Source organism: Nilaparvata lugens, chromosome 9, assembly GCF_014356525.2.
Source record: "Nilaparvata lugens isolate BPH chromosome 9, ASM1435652v1, whole genome shotgun sequence".
In the NCBI taxonomy this organism is placed as follows: domain Eukaryota; kingdom Metazoa; phylum Arthropoda; class Insecta; order Hemiptera; family Delphacidae; genus Nilaparvata; species Nilaparvata lugens.
The window spans coordinates 21,008,603-21,025,468 of record NC_052512.1 but is presented as its reverse complement, the minus strand read 5'-3'; the positions used below and the strand labels follow the sequence as shown (position 1 = coordinate 21,025,468).

The window sequence follows — 16,866 nt, the reverse complement described above, 5'->3', positions numbered from 1 at the left end:
CACGACTGTGAGACTGAGTCGAGCGTCGACTCGACATGTTGATCGAACCTCGACTTGAGTTTCATAGTATCGTGCATTTTTAATGAAAGTGAGGTTATGTTTTATGATGCTTTATCATTTCAGATTAGACAATAATAAGATTTGAATAATACAATATATTTATAGTAATTATTATACATTTTTTCTCATGCTAAGTAGTGACTAATTAGATTTTATATTTTCAATAAAATAAGGTTTGAAAATGGAGTAGCATGGAACTGAAGTAGTGACAATGAGCAAGAAAGTCGTAAGATCGAAAGACTAGAGTCTCTTCGACTGGAGTCGTACGATTTTAGTCGAGCCAGTGTGAGTTGAGTCTTACAGTAGTTCGTTTGCCTCCGTGACTTTGAAACGGCATATGGACAAGGTATGGTACGCGGGGTAATATTCCTACTTTTACAAAAACATATGGTTCCAGAGTACCTAGATCCTCAGATGGAGGAAGCTCACTACAGAGCTTTGTTGAAGGAAGCTCCATGCACATAGAGATTCTTCATGAATGACCAACGTTTCACCAACAATGGAAAAAGCATGTTGAACTAATGTCAGCTGATAGGCTTTGTTGTGCTAAAAGGACATAACTTCAAAAAGCTCCTTGTGTTTTTTATGCAACACTTTGCTTTTGAGAAGATACAAAAGTGCATATCTGTTGCTTATGAAAAGATACGTTGAAGCTCCTTGTGTATAATTTCGGATGCAACACGTTGCTTTTATGAAGATACAAAAGAGCTTCTGTTGCTTTTGGAAAGATACATTTTCAAAAATGTTGGATTGTAGTCTAGTGGCCCCTTCGCCGATAGGTAAATCTACAGGACGCAGACTGAACAAGCTATAGGATATCAAAATCACACGAAATGAAAAAAGAAGATAATACAGTGTAACCTGGTTATTGCGGCCTCGGTCATAGCGTCAACACGGATATAACGTCATTTATTTATAGGTCTCGCCAAACTTTGAGTAATTTACATTGTGAAATTACCGTCAGTAAATTATAAAACCTGTTATATAACGTCTTATAAATTTGGCCAAGAACTGAGAAGCAGCTCATCAAACATCTAAACACGACGGAGAAAATGATCTGTTTCTCTCAGAGGACTGTTCAGAAGAAAATTACAGACTAGGCCTACTTGTTTGTGCAGTAGGACTTCCTATGATCGTGCTGATGAATTGTGAATTGTTATTTCCATATTTGTACTTATCCTTCGGTAGTCGCGCCCTACTCAATCACACGAGCAGTCGCGTGATTGAGTAGGGCTAAAACATCCAATTTTTCAAGTGTTATCTGTTTAATTTCAAAACATATTAATTAAATGTATAATTACTTTTTCCATCTCCTTGGACTATTTTACGCCTATAAACATTTGAATGATTACCATTTCACAGCTCAATAATGTACACCAAGCAAAGCCATCAATTCTGTGTTATTGGTTCGTTTACAGTCCCCGTATACAGTCTTCCCCTATCTTATGCACTGTCGCGACTAAATGGCACCTAAAGACTTAACCATTGCTCGGTTGATACTGCAACTCAGTGGAGTGATGGGGGGGGGGGAAAGCTTTGGAATGCATAGGTGACTCATTCACTGACACCACCCCATTCAATAGTTTTGTGCAGCAAAAAACTGACACTGTTGTACTTTTTACAACAGCGCGACTGCCGGAAGGTTATACGTGTTTGTGTTTATGTTTGTTTATTTTAACCTAATTTTTATCTTTAAACTTGAGTTTTTAAATATTTATATTAATACAATAAGATATATTGGAATAACTCAATAATATTTCTTTCTAGCCCAATTTCGAATAATCGTTTCAATAATTACCTATTATTTGTACTTTCAACAGTTTTTGAGATAATATTCTTAAGTAATCTAAATAATGGAAAGAATTGGATATACACGTACGGGATAGGAAATTCAGGAATGACGCATCATTACGTCGTAACTACTGAACTGATTAACTTGAAATCTTTCATATAGATTCTTTATTTACCAAGGATTGTTATAGGTCTATTTTTAATTCTTCAACATTTTATTACATCATTTTTTATTTTGTCGAGCTTGAAAGTGGTCATAGATAAAATAGTATATTCAACGGTTGTATTCTCTATCTTCTCATTCTTCTTCTATCTATATATCCTCTTTTTCATATCTACATCTTCTGCCTTGTCAACTCTGGCCATATCACTTTTGGCCTTGAGTCAAAAGTAGGAACTCGCTAACACTCGTTCAATTAAAAAAATATTCATTCTCAATTATGAAAATTTATCTTTTAGTCATTGAAAAATATTTTTTTTAGACGAATATAATGTGATTAATAATTTGAAACAACAATGAACAGATGATATTAAATCAGGTATCAGCTATCCTCTATGCAAGGCAGAGAATCTCCTATCTTTCTCCACTGCCATTATAACGTGGACCTCAGTATAGGACAGTTAAATTAAATTGTTTATTAAAATGATTGAAGTTTATTTCCTTTAGGATAAATTTTTGAAAATTATAATTAACTAGCCGTCAGGCTCGCTTCGGTCGCCATATCCGTCTAACCAGGGGGCTCTGCCCCCTGGATCGTCCAAAAATTGGATCAGCGGGCTCGTTTCGCTCGCCAAAAGTGCAGATTTTGGGCGTATCTTTGGCGTTATTTCAAATTCCTTCTAACACAACATTATTACACCCTAGCTTAGCTTCTGTACTGAATTTGAACATTTTCTGTTCATTTGTTCTCAATAAAGCTGAGAAAATACAAAAAAAAAACGCTGGAAAAACAGTAATTTTGGGCGTATCTTCAACGTTATTGCAAATTCTTTCTAACACATTATTACACCCTAGTCTGAGCTTCTATAGAAAATTTGAACATTTTCTGTTCATTTGTTCTCGATAAAGCCGAGAAAACGCTGGGAAAACGCAGATTTTGGGCGTAGCTTTGGAAATTTTTCCAAATCCGTTCTTAGTGCGCCTCTAAAGGGCCAACTGAACATACCTACCAAATTTAAACGTTTTTGGTCCGGTAGATTTTTAGTTCTGCGAGTGAGTGAGTCAGTCAGTCAGTGAGTGCCATTTCGCTTTTATATAAATATAGATTAATATTATATCAATTTCAATGAATAAACTCAACCTAACCTAACCTAATCTGAATGTTGCAGTTTCCCTTCGGTGCAGCTGGTTAAAATGCTGATGGCTGTTGGGGCAGAACCGAACGCGACAGACGACCAGGGGAATACACCACTCCACATAGCCGCGCGACTGCAGCCGTGCTCCACAGCGCTGGCCAAGGCACTTCTGGACGGGGGAGCCCATCTGGACACCGTTGACCAGTCTGGACGCACCTTCCGCGACTACCAGCCCACCATCTACAACAGTGTGCAACCTCTCAACTATCTCAGGCTCACTTGTCTCGCCGCACAAGCCGTCAAACGCAACGCCATCAGCTGCACAGCCAACGGAGAGCTGCCTGTCACGTTGCTTTCGCTCTTGCATCACCACTGAATCACCGTTCAACAACTTTACCAACTCTCAATATCCCTTCAATCCAACTTACAAATCCCTTAATCAATTAGGTATCAGATTATCAACTTTAGGGCAGTTAAGAGACAATAGAAATCAACATGTGTGAACAGTTCAACACAGTGGCTGGATCCAGGATTGGCCTAAGGGGGGGCTAGGAGTTTGGGGGGTATGGATACCCCCCAGCAAGGCGGGGGGTCCGGGGGAATTGTCAAAATTTAAGTGTAAAATGACACATTTTAGACCGTTTTTAATTCTTTATTGACCTGAGTTTAGAGGCAAAAAATTATGGTTTGACTAAATTGAATAAAAATAAAAGGATTTTGAAGCCATTAGAATGTTTTTGCATTAACATATCATATCTGACCCTTTGACCATAATAATTTGAACGTTGAAAGCTATTACCTTTTCATTTCATGTACGGACATACTTTAAGTACTGATATTACTTTTTTGCAAATGATTAAGTTTTGAAAATAAACCTGTATGTACATTTTTAGTTATTCTACCTTATAATAAGTTCTTATAATGCATCACTTATTATAAAAGTATTGTGTAAGTTTTAGCTGGTTTATTCTTATCTTGAATTTAAAAGTTTACTGTTCAAAACAAAGAAATAAGTTGAATATTTCAAAGGGCAGTAAAAATGTAACAAAACGTATTCAAAAGAAACTTTAATGTTACATCCTTTGGCAACCGAACAAAACAAATTACCCATTTTATCTGCCCCCCCCCCTAGCCCCTCTTTGAATCCGCCACTGATTGAACATTTTAGAAAGAAAAATGGAAGTGCTAAAAAAACGGTTTGAAATGAAAAAGGGATTATGTAAGGAGGCTGAGTTGTATGTTAATTGAACTTTATTACAAAATCAGCATCGAAAATGGGAACTCTATTCAGCTTTGAAAAACTATAAAGTGTGTCATCAGAAAGCAGTTATGGTAAAAAAGTGCTTCAGGCGTTGTAGAATATTCAGCAAGGAAAAACATTCTAAATATGGCGTGATGTTGATTTCTGGACTAGTATGTATATTATTTTAATAATAAGTATATATCGATGTATCAAATTTTTTTTTATCATTGTACTATTTCTGTCTTTCATGTTTTGTTTTTTTTTAGTTTCATTTCAATAATAAATTATTGTTATTTTCATAACATATCATAAATCTTCATATTAAAATCAAACCACTCATATAATTTACTTTTCTAGTTTGTTTCTGAATTGATGCATCAAATTAGTTGCCATCACCTCATCTTTTTCTCTGATTATTACAGGAAAAATTCTTTAAAAATTATGATTGTTTATAATTTTTGGAAGAAAATGTTAATTTTACAGATTATATCACATATCAAAAGTTCATCAACCATCATAATAATATCAATGTATGGTAGGTCGCGTTTTCAGCGATAGGCTTACGGTAATAAAACGCTTTAAATGTAATTTAGAGATAGTACTGTTTGTTCTCCTGCCATGCTTCTGTCCTGACACTTAACACCCTTGATCAGAAATAGTTTAATCTATTGTCGATCCTATGAATAAAACCGCACGTATTTCACAATAAATTTCTCCTACAGTTACCATTGAATATGAAAAGTGAGTTAATATTGGGTAAAATGTCCTGAAATCTATCAACTGTTTGTCTATGTAATTTTGTTATTTATAACAACCTAAATTTAATTATGGATAATCCAATTGAAAATTCATAATTTATTTCAATTAATAATTAAATTAATCCTATCAATTTGAAAATTTAAATAATTTTCAATTTCTTAATAATTTATCAACCAATCAATTTATAAATAGAAAAATATTACTTGAAGTAATGAATAATTAATAATATTAAAAATGTATAATAAAATATTTATAAAAATAACAAAGACAACAGAGAATATTTATTGTAGTATTCTAATGTTTTTATATTATGTTTATTCACATGGATATCAAACGGTAATTATTTAACCTCAAAATTATAATTTAATAGAAGCATGTTGTTGTATAAAGCTAAATGTTGAGTTATGGATGATAAAAAAATTAATCTACGGTTGAATATTATAAAATTATTGTTGATAAAACACTTTGAACTCTGAATACACTTAGAATTCTCAACACTTACTATACATTTTGAATTCTTAAAACGTTACTATTCACAATTTGAATTTATTAAACACTTACTAAACTCTTTGAATACTAAAAAAATCTAATAATTTGAATCTCTATTACATCTTAAATAATCAATATTATAGAATAATAATTAATCAATTATAAAACACGTAAATATTATAAAGCCCGTGACATTTGTAAACAAACTTCACTTAACAACAACAAAATACTAAAAACTGATGACAGAATATCAGTGTCAGCTGAGTTGAGACTCCACCAACTATCGTCGCCATTTTACCTAGATTTTCACACAGGTGCAGGTCCGGTATTTAGGAGGTCCAGATACAACCCATCAACTATTTTGGTGTTGCAAATCTGGAGTATGTAAAGTAATCACTTTGCACACTAGTAAGGAAAAGTGATTCTTTGCATTCTGTAATCAGTACAGTAATGATCACTTTTCAAGGTAACTGTAGGAAAATAAAATTATTGTGAATAAAATTTACAATCATGGTAGAATACATTCGATATTCTGTAAAAAAATCAATATAGAATATCGAAGTAAATATTATAAAAACCCCATTTCTAAGGAATTGTAGTGAAAAATGTTATATTTTATTGAAAAATGTTATATTTTATTAAAAAAATGTTATATTTTATTAAAAAACTCCATTTCTAATAAATTGTAGTGAAAAATGTTATATTTTATTAATAAAATATTATATTTTATTGAACGAACGTTAGCAAGGCCACTATATAAAAACTATATATCTATATAAATAACTGTAATGCATATTTTTTTTAGGAGCAAATTTAATTAGATTGGATTTTCAAATTAGGGGGCCTTGAAGACCACATAAAATGTCCCGTCCTTAGACCGGTTATAGAATAGACACGCCCCATACTGAAAGTCGATGAAAGCAACATCTACTGCCATATCGCCCCATCGTTACGTCAGCATCATATAGAAAACTTTTCTGTAGAGTTTGTTTACATTAATAAAACAATATAAAATCTTATAGCACCCTTTATTTTTAAAAACTACTAGAGTTCTCGACTTTGGAGCGGATGTTGTTCCTCGGTTCGAATCCCGGCTCCATCCAATTTTATTTGTACTTGATTTTTTCCCTTAGAACGTATTATTATAAATTATTTTTTGATTGAAGTTGTTTTCAGTATGATTGAACTTAGATTTCATCAAATAATTATTTAATGTAAAATTTGCAACCAGTACAAATGAAATGGACATAGCATATGCTGTATCAATGGAATTCATAAGAAAAACATGAATAGATCACAATAAAATTAGTAATAATTTATATTCTTCAGTTATAATGTACTATCAGACACAAATTCGGAAACGAATATTTATTTATTTCTTACAAAAACGAGGAAGACTACAGGCATTAAGCCCAAAACAGTCTTCAATTTAGTATTGTAGGTTTTTTGTTAGGTACCGGTATTTGGGAAACAAATGGCTACCTGATTCAAATTAAGTAGGATCTAATCGATACTAAAATTGATGTATTGAAAAAAAATAATATTATACTGTTAGGTTTTCAAGTATTATGTCTTCTTCAGTTATCTATTAGATAATAATGGAAAGAATTGGCTTATACACTTATTATACACATACGGGATAGGAAATTCATGAATGACGCCTCATCTTGAAAATTTGCATATAAATTCTTGATTTTTACCAAGGATGATTGAAGGTCTATTTTAGATTCTTCAAGAATTCAGTAGCTCAAGTTTTTAATTAGACCCTTGCGCAGCACGGGTTACCTGCAAGTATATTATATAATGCTGACGTCACAATGGGGCGATATGGCAGTAGATGTTGGCTTCATCGACTTTCAGCATGAATATACAATGGGGCGTGTCTATTCTATAAGTGGTCTAAGGTCCCGTCAGAGCTAGTGGTAGCGCTGAGCTACTCCGATCCGATGTTAGGTAGTTATTTCTGTCGCTCCTTGTAAGAATTGTTTTTTCATTATAATAGTTCATATTTTTGTCAATAGAATATCTGATTTGTTGTTAATCACAATCATGTATGTGCAAGATGATTCAATTTCGTTGTTTCGTAAAGAAAAGTCAATCGTGGATTCAAAAAAGAAACAAGTGCTACAACTTTTGCCTGTCTACTTTAAATCATCTGAAGTCTGGATCATGGCAATTCAGCCATCTTTCCATCAATATTGATCACTTGGTTATTGTACAAGTCTCTTCATCAATATGTTAGCATTTTTGATGAAGATCTTCTCCAGGTAAAATAACTATTAAACCCCGGATAAAATCATTTCTGGTATTCCTATTATAACGCACATATTTTTATTAAATCCTTAATGCTACATTGCATAATTATTGCGGTATTATTCTACAGATAATTATACTTCTGTAGTCGGTTATCTCTATGGAAATAGAGAGTGCGCTTCTATGTTTTGATAAATAATTCAATAGAATCAACTACACAAATTTATGGTTATTCATGGCCATCAAGTTTTTCAAGTTTGACCCAAGCGAAACAAATGTTGGATCATATTGTACACCACTTGGCACTTTTATGATTTATGTAGTGCATTTTAATTATCATTAGTGTAAGTCGCTCGGGTCCATCCCGTGGCTTTATTTTGTGTAGACTATATATAATAAAATACCTAGTAGTATAGTGGATTATCTTCAATAAATATTCACTTAATTATCTTCAATAAATATTCACTTAATTATCTTCAATAAATATTCACTTAATTGATGGAAAAATATAAAATATTATCATCAAATTGTCTTTTTACTGTCCTTCCCCTATCACCATAGGTAAGGAAAGTTTGCTTTCCAAAAAAATTATGGTACCCTAATTTCAAGTTTACTATACATTTCAAGGTCTCCTGAGTACAAAAACACGATTTTTCGGAGTTGGTCTCTCTCTCCAAAGTTTGCTTTCCAAAAAAATTATGGTACCCTAATTTCAAGTTTACTATACATTTCAAGGTCTCCTGAGTACAAAAACACGATTTTTCGGAGTTGGTCTCTCTCTCCAAAGTTTGCTTTCCAAAAAAATTATGGTACCCTAATTTCAAGTTTACTATACATTTCAAGGTCTCCTGAGTACAAAAACACGATTTTTCGGAGTTGGTCTCTCTCTCCAAAGTTTGCTTTCCAAAAAAATTATGGTACCCTAATTTCAAGTTTACTATACATTTCAAGGTCTCCTGAGTACAAAAACACGATTTTTCGGAGTTGGTCTCTCTCTCCAAAGTTTGCTTTCCAAAAAAATTATGGTACCCTAATTTCAAGTTTACTATACATTTCAAGGTCTCCTGAGTACAAAAACACGATTTTTCGGAGTTGGTCTCTCTCTCCAAAGTTTGCTTTCCAAAAAAATTATGGTACCCTAATTTCAAGTTTACTATACATTTCAAGGTCTCCTGAGTACAAAAACACGATTTTTCGGAGTTGGTCTCTCTCTCCAAAGTTTGCTTTCCAAAAAAATTATGGTACCCTAATTCAAGTTTACTATACATTTCAAGGTCTCCTGAGTACAAAAACACGATTTTTCGGAGTTGGTCTCTCTCTCCAAAGTTTGCTTTCCAAAAAAATTATGGTACCCTAATTCAAGTTTACTATACATTTCAAGGTCTCCTGAGTACAAAAACACGATTTTTCGGAGTTGGTCTCTCTCTCCAAAGTTTGCTTTCCAAAAAAATTATGGTACCCTAATTTCAAGTTTACTATACATTTCAAGGTCTCCTGAGTACAAAAACACGATTTTTCAGTAGATGTTGGCTTCATCGACTTTCAGCATGAATATACAATGGGGCGTGTCTATTCTATAAGTGGTCTAAGGTCCCGTCAGAGCTAGTGGTAGCGCTGAGCTACTCCGATCCGATGTTAGGTAGTTATTTCTGTCGCTCCTTGTAAGAATTGTTTTTTCATTATAATAGTTCATATTTTTGTCAATAGAATATCTGATTTGTTGTTAATCACAATCATGTATGTGCAAGATGATTCAATTTCGTTGTTTCGTAAAGAAAAGTCAATCGTGGATTCAAAAAAGAAACAAGTGCTACAACTTTTGCCTGTCTACTTTAAATCATCTGAAGTCTGGATCATGGCAATTCAGCCATCTTTCCATCAATATTGATCACTTGGTTATTGTACAAGTCTCTTCATCAATATGTTAGCATTTTTGATGAAGATCTTCTCCAGGTAAAATAACTATTAAACCCCGGATAAAATCATTTCTGGTATTCCTATTATAACGCACATATTTTTATTAAATCCTTAATGCTACATTGCATAATTATTGCGGTATTATTCTACAGATAATTATACTTCTGTAGTCGGTTATCTCTATGGAAATAGAGAGTGCGCTTCTATGTTTTGATAAATAATTCAATAGAATCAACTACACAAATTTATGGTTATTCATGGCCATCAAGTTTTTCAAGTTTGACCCAAGCGAAACAAATGTTGGATCATATTGTACACCACTTGGCACTTTTATGATTTATGTAGTGCATTTTAATTATCATTAGTGTAAGTCGCTCGGGTCCATCCCGTGGCTTTATTTTGTGTAGACTATATAATAAAATACCTAGTAGTATAGTGGATTATCTTCAATAAATATTCACTTAATTATCTTCAATAAATATTCACTTAATTGATGGAAAAATATAAAATATTATCATCAAATTGTCTTTTTACTGTCCTTCCCCTATCACCATAGGTAAGGAAAGTTTGCTTTCCAAAAAAATTATGGTACCCTAATTTCAAGTTTACTATACATTTCAAGGTCTCCTGAGTACAAAAACACGATTTTTCGGAGTTGGTCTCTCTCTCTCTCTCTCTCTCTCTCTCTCTCTCTCTCTCTGTGTGTGTGTGTGTGTATGTGCACAATTTGATTCATGGGAAAATAACTTTGCAAGTCAGAGTAGTACTTTACTACAGAGTGGTTTAGATATAGTTGAAACTGTCAGAATTCCTTTTTATGAATAAATCAATACCACTACTTGACACAGTAGGCTACTTTCAATCCAACTAAAGCTGAAAGTATTAGTGAGGTACCGTAGTATCACTCTACGATTAATAGTATCTTAAGTCACAAGGACAGGAAGGGGCCTTTTGCAGGTGAGAATGCCTCAACTAGAATTTCATTCGAGCACTGCAAAAGACATTCACGTCCCAGTAACTTACACTATTTTTTGTCATAATAATCTAGAAAAGAATAATTGATAAACAGAAAACATTATACCTGCTTGTGCTGACATTACTACATGCATTCTATAAACATAAACTAGTTTAGAAGTTGAATCATGAATTTCTTGATTGTAGTTGACAAAACTTCCACCTGGAGCGTTAAAAGGCGGTTTTTTGTACCAGTTTTGCTGTTCCTAATTCGGAACTAGGAAATATACTCAACTGTAAAAAAACTTTATTTTATTACAATATAGTATGCTGTAATAAGAATCATGTTTATTTGTTCTACAATAAGCTGTTCACTGGCTTGATTTCATGGATGTAAAACAGCTGAAAATGTTTTTAAAAAGTGTTTTTGTCATAGTCATTCAATCTCAGCTGTTTTCCGTACAAGGAATCAAGCCGCTAAACATCTGTTGGCAGAACAAAGAAACCATATGTTTTCTTCACAGTCCAGTATGTTTCCTAGTTCCGAAATAGGAACAGCAAAAAACCACCTTCAGCACTCCAAGTGGAAGTTTTGTCAACTTTCACAAAATTCCTGATTCGGAATTTGTAAACTAGATTATGTTTATAGAATGCATGTAGTAATGTCAGCACAAGCAGGTAATGTTTTCTGTTTCTCAATTATTCTCTTCTAGATTATTATGACAAAAAATGGTGTTATTTACTTGGACGTGAATGTCTTTTGCAGTGCTCAAATGATATTCTAGTCTTGCCTCAGCTAGAAACATCATTCTCGCCTGCAAAGGGCCCCTTCCCGTCCATGTGACTTGAGATACTACTTTGTCATAGTCATTCAATCTCAGCTGTTTTCCATACAAGAAATCAAGCCGGTAAACAGCTGTTTGCAGAACAAATAAACATATGATTCTCATTACAGCATACTCTACTGTAATGAAACCATAAGTTTTCTTTTCAGCTAACCTCTCGACTAGAAACATCATTCTCACCTTCAAAAGGCCCCTTCCCGTCCATGTGATGTAAGATACTATTTTTTCTACAACCGCTTCTATAGTTCTTCTTTATGAACCGAGAACTCATCATAAAACAGCTGTTTTGTGAGGAGCAGCGAGAATCTATTTTACACTTGCCAGCTGTTCACTTTATGCTCGCTAACTGCAGCTCATGCGCAGTAGGCTACATTTTTTGTGTAAGCTAGATGTTAAGGTTATCATTATCTCAAGTCAACAATGAATTTACATTGATTTATCAAAATAATTAGATAGATTATTTCAAAATAAAATTATTTATTGTAATTCGAGCGGAAAGCTTCTTTATCACTCTCTTCAAAATTACCATGCTCCACTACACATCGCATGGTAACTGTTTTGGCTGGAGTGATAAAGTCACGTTTCACGCTCTTAATGCATAAATAACTATAGTTGTTTCTTTCCAAGTGTAAAAATCACTGTGAAAAATGTATTGAAGTTGGTTGAAGCATTTTGAACTTTCAAGTTTATAATCTAGGTGTAGTGTAAATATGTTTTCAATTGAATTGCAAAATAGATAAATCATAAATTTGCTAATTTGCTTCTATTTAACAAATATGAGGGTCATTTTCCCAACCGCCGATTGACCATAAATAATAGACAAATAGATGAATTAAAGATAATGCTTTTCTCACTAAAAGTTGCCTACAATTATGATTATTCTCTAACATAATTGCCGTGAAAGTTGGAGTATTTGACATACCAGTGGACCAGCCTACCAAAACCCTCTTCATAAAAATTGCCCGCCAAATGAGTTCCAGTGGGCTATGGCGTTGTTTTGGCGCTCCTTGTTAGTTTGGGAGCTCTGCCCTCGAAATCATGTCTGAGTTTGGAGAAATGGTCAGAGTAGATAGAAACTTTGTGAACATATTTAAGGACTAAAAATTTTGTCAAGTGAAGAACTACAAGACTTAACATACATTGGACTATATGTTACCCTATCTAAATCTGGGAGAGGAATAACAAAAGGTTACCTCATTTTCTCACTCCCTATCATTTTGATGATGTACTTATTATATGATTGATTGATTGGATAAAATATAGTGACCAAGTCAGGAGTGTATGGTGGGTGATCGAAATTATTATGGAGATGGTGTTTGGTTGCACCAGCACTGTAAGGCCGAGTTACCATCATTGATCATGACGATTCCTTTTAACTGACGTCTTAAATTTTCCAACACACAAAATCATCACCTATAACATTATGCACAAAATCATCACCTATAACATTTCCTAAATCATCACCTCTAACATTACACACAAAATCATCACCTATAACATTTCCTAAATCATCACCTCTAACATTACACACAAAATCACCACGCATAACATTTCCTAAATCATCACCTCTAACATTACACACAAAATCACCACGCATAACATTTCCTAAATCATCACCTCTAACATTACACACAAAATCACCACGCATACATTTCCTAAATCATCACCTCTAACATTACACACAAAATCACCACGCATAACATTTCCTAAATCATCACCTGAGTACAAAACACGATTTTTCGGAGTTGGTCTCTCTCTCTCTCTCTCTCTCTCTCTCTCTCTCTCTCTCTCTCTCTGTGTGTGTGTGTGTATGTGCACAATTTGATTCATGGGAAAATAACTTTGCAAGTCAGAGTAGTACTTTACTACAGAGTGGTTTAGATATAGTTGAAACTGTCAGAATTCGTTTTTATGAATAAATCAATACCACTACTTGGCACAGTAGGCTACTTTCAATCCAACTAAAGCTGAAAGTATTAGTGAGGTACCGTAGTATCTTAATAGTATCTTAAGTCACAAGGACAGGAAGGGGCCTTTTGCAGGTGAGAATGCCTCAACTAGAATTTCATTCGAGCACTGCAAAAGACATTCACGTCCAAGTAACTTACACTATTTTTTGTCATAATAATCTAGAAAAGAATAATTGATAAACAGAAAACATTATACCTGCTTGTGCTGACATTACTACATGCATTCTATAAATATAAACTAGTTTAGAAGTTTCGAATCAGGAATTTCTTGATTGTAGTTGACAAAACTTCCACCTGGAGCGTTAAAAGGCGGTTTTTTGTACCAGTTTTGCTGTTCCTAATTCGGAACTAGGAAATATACTCAACTGTAAAAAAACTTGATTTTATTACAATATAGTATGCTGTAATAAGAATCATGTTTATTTGTTCTACAATAAGCTGTTCACTGGCTTGATTTCATGGATGTAAAACAGCTGAAAATGTTTTTAAAAAGTGTTTTTGTCATAGTCATTCAATCTCAGCTGTTTTCCGTACAAGGAATCAAGCCGCTAAACATCTGTTGGCAGAACAAAGAAACCATATGTTTTCTTCACAGTCCAGTATGTTTCCTAGTTCCGAAATAGGAACAACAAAAAACCACCTTCAGCACTCCAGGTGGAAGTTTTGTCAACTTTCACAAAATTCCTGATTCGGAATTTGTAAACTAGATTATGTTTATAGAATGCATGTAGTAATGTCAGCACAAGCAGGTAATGTTTTCTGTTTCTCAATTATTCTCTTCTAGATTATAATGACAAAAAATAGTGTAAGTTACTTGGACGTGAATGTCTTTTGCAGTGCTCAAATGATATTCTAGTCTTGCCTCAACTAGAAACATCATTCTCGCCTGCAAAGGGCCCCTTCCCGTCCTTGTGACTTGAGATACCATCACCTATAACATTTCCTAAATCATCACCTATAACATTTCCTAAATCATCACCTATAACATTACTCACAAAATCATCACCTATAACATTTCCTAAGTCATCACCTATAACATTTCCTAAATCATCACCTCTAACATTACACACAAAATCATCACCTATAACATTTCCTAAATCATCACCTCTAACATTACACACAAAATCATCACCTATAACATTTCCTAAATCATCACCTATAACATTACGCACAAAATCATCACCTTTAACATTTCCTAAATCATCACCTATAACATTTCCTAAATCATCACCTATAACATTTCCTTCATAGAATAATTGAATAATTCTTACTTAGATTTATGCTTACCTATTTCCTTTTGCTGTCATAAACTAATAACGCTGCGCCATACTATAGTGAGGTCTACGTTATAATGACAGTGGTTAAAGTTATGAAAACAATGTTGCCGATTCTCTGTCTTGTCAATGCCTACTACAGACAATAGCTGATACAGGTTTTTTGATGTAATATTAACACTGTTCATTCTTGTTAAAAATAATCAATAATAATTTATTAGGCAAGAAATTATATTTTTAAATGATTTCACAATAAAGATTAAATCATTTTGTTAATTAATTATTAATTCTACATTGTTAAAAGACGATGTGGCAACAGAGCAAAGCGAGAAAGAGATAGTGCTATCCGCTTTGTTGAATGATAGACAAGGATCACAATACCATTGCTAATCTAACACTGCCATTATAACGTGGACCTCACTATAGCATACTCGATTGAGGCGGTCATGTTTGGGAGTCTATAGCTCGACAACAATATTGACGATCTGGCCGCACTGATCACAGGGTGCTTGGTGGGGATGACAAGCTGTTCAGCTCTGTGAAAATCATCCCTCTACCGCTTGCCTGTGTCTTATGATAATGTGATCGGAGGTTGTAAAAATGACCCTTCTTTCCCTTCACTGTATGTCTTGAATCCATTTTAACGGTCGAAAATGCCAGAGAAACATTCATAATAAGGAAATCTAAATTAGGAAGTGCGTCTGGAGATACTATGTCCTAGGACTCGCCATGATCACTGTCAATATGACAACAAGTGAACAAGCTGAATAACTAAGGGTTCGTTTATGTCGGAGCTGTGATAAACGATCCTAGCAACGATGAGAGAAGCGATGCTAGTAGGGAGTAGCGCTCAGCTTCTATCGACTGTTCATGCCGACAGTCGTGCTTAAAGCTTGATTCGTGAGTTCATGTTTTGAAAAACCAATTTGTGTATGCTATAATGAGTGATTCTGATGAAGATTTTTTTTGCATCGAATACAGTAAAGCATTACTTACTAGGTTGTAGAGAACGTGAATATTATGCACATACTATCAATGTGGAGAGGAATGTATTTGGGGAGTATCATCATTTGTATAAAGATTTAAGACAGCATCCAAAAAAATTTTCAACTATATGAGAATGGAAATAGAAACTTTCGACTACATTTTGACGAGAGTTTCCAATAATCTCCAAAAGGACTGGAATAATTATCACATAAGTCCTATCATGGCAGAGGAGCGATTAATGCTAACATTAAGGTAAGTAGGTTTATACAAAAAAGTTATATTCTTTGATAAAATAGAAACAATTGAATTTATTCTTGAAATGCATACATCAAGGTCTATATTATGTTTCATTATTATCATTGACAATAAGATAGAATTTTGTAATTGAATAAGAAATAGTTTAATAAAGTAAAGAAAATGTCACTTGCTTACGAAACTCCACATATAAATCAACCCAAATCATGAAAAAATATTGGTCCATGTTTGTACTTTGTAGTTTACAACTCGATACTAGCCTCGATACTAGCTTCGAAAATGGACCGAGCCATTATCGATGGTCAGGACCCAAGATCGATTTTCATCGCAGCTCCGACATAAACAGGCCTATTAGAAAGCACGTTGGTATTATCTACGCGTTGCTAGAATCGCAGCTTTTATCACTAATCGCAGCTCCGACATAAACGTACCCTTAGAAACGTTGTGACCACTGACCAGCCTGAGCACTAAGAATGAAGACTGACTTTTGGGTTGGTCGGTGGGTGAGTGACTTGTGTGTGGGGGTGGAAGGTGCCTGAGTGACGTGTGGATCGGGTGGAGGGTAGGAGCGCATGAAAAATCATAGAGATAAAACTTGTAAATATGATTTCAATGGAACCACTGGTTCGATCTTCAAGCTGAAAAATGGTCAAATTTTTTTCTCATCAAATCTTCAAAATGACTATACCTGTTTTTCTTGAAAAAATTGTTCCCTTTGAAATTAAGAAATTTATTTTTGTTTAAATAAAAAATAAAAATAGATCGACATGGAA

At 33.9% G+C, this 16,866-nt stretch overlaps 1 protein-coding gene across 2 annotated transcripts in view; it reads left to right on the top strand.

The window, feature by feature from the left end:
* LOC111056339 (protein fem-1 homolog CG6966) overlaps positions 1–8,347 on the top strand; it is a 57,832-nt gene extending 49,485 nt beyond the window's left edge. For both annotated transcript variants that reach the window (XM_039435622.1, XM_039435621.1), the window contains one exon: positions 3,181–8,347. In XM_039435622.1, coding sequence (XP_039291556.1) covers positions 3,181–3,523 — 343 coding nt within the window. In that variant the 3' untranslated portion in view covers positions 3,524–8,347. The remainder of the gene's footprint in view (positions 1–3,180) is intronic.
* Positions 8,348–16,866: the final 8,519 nt, after the last annotated feature.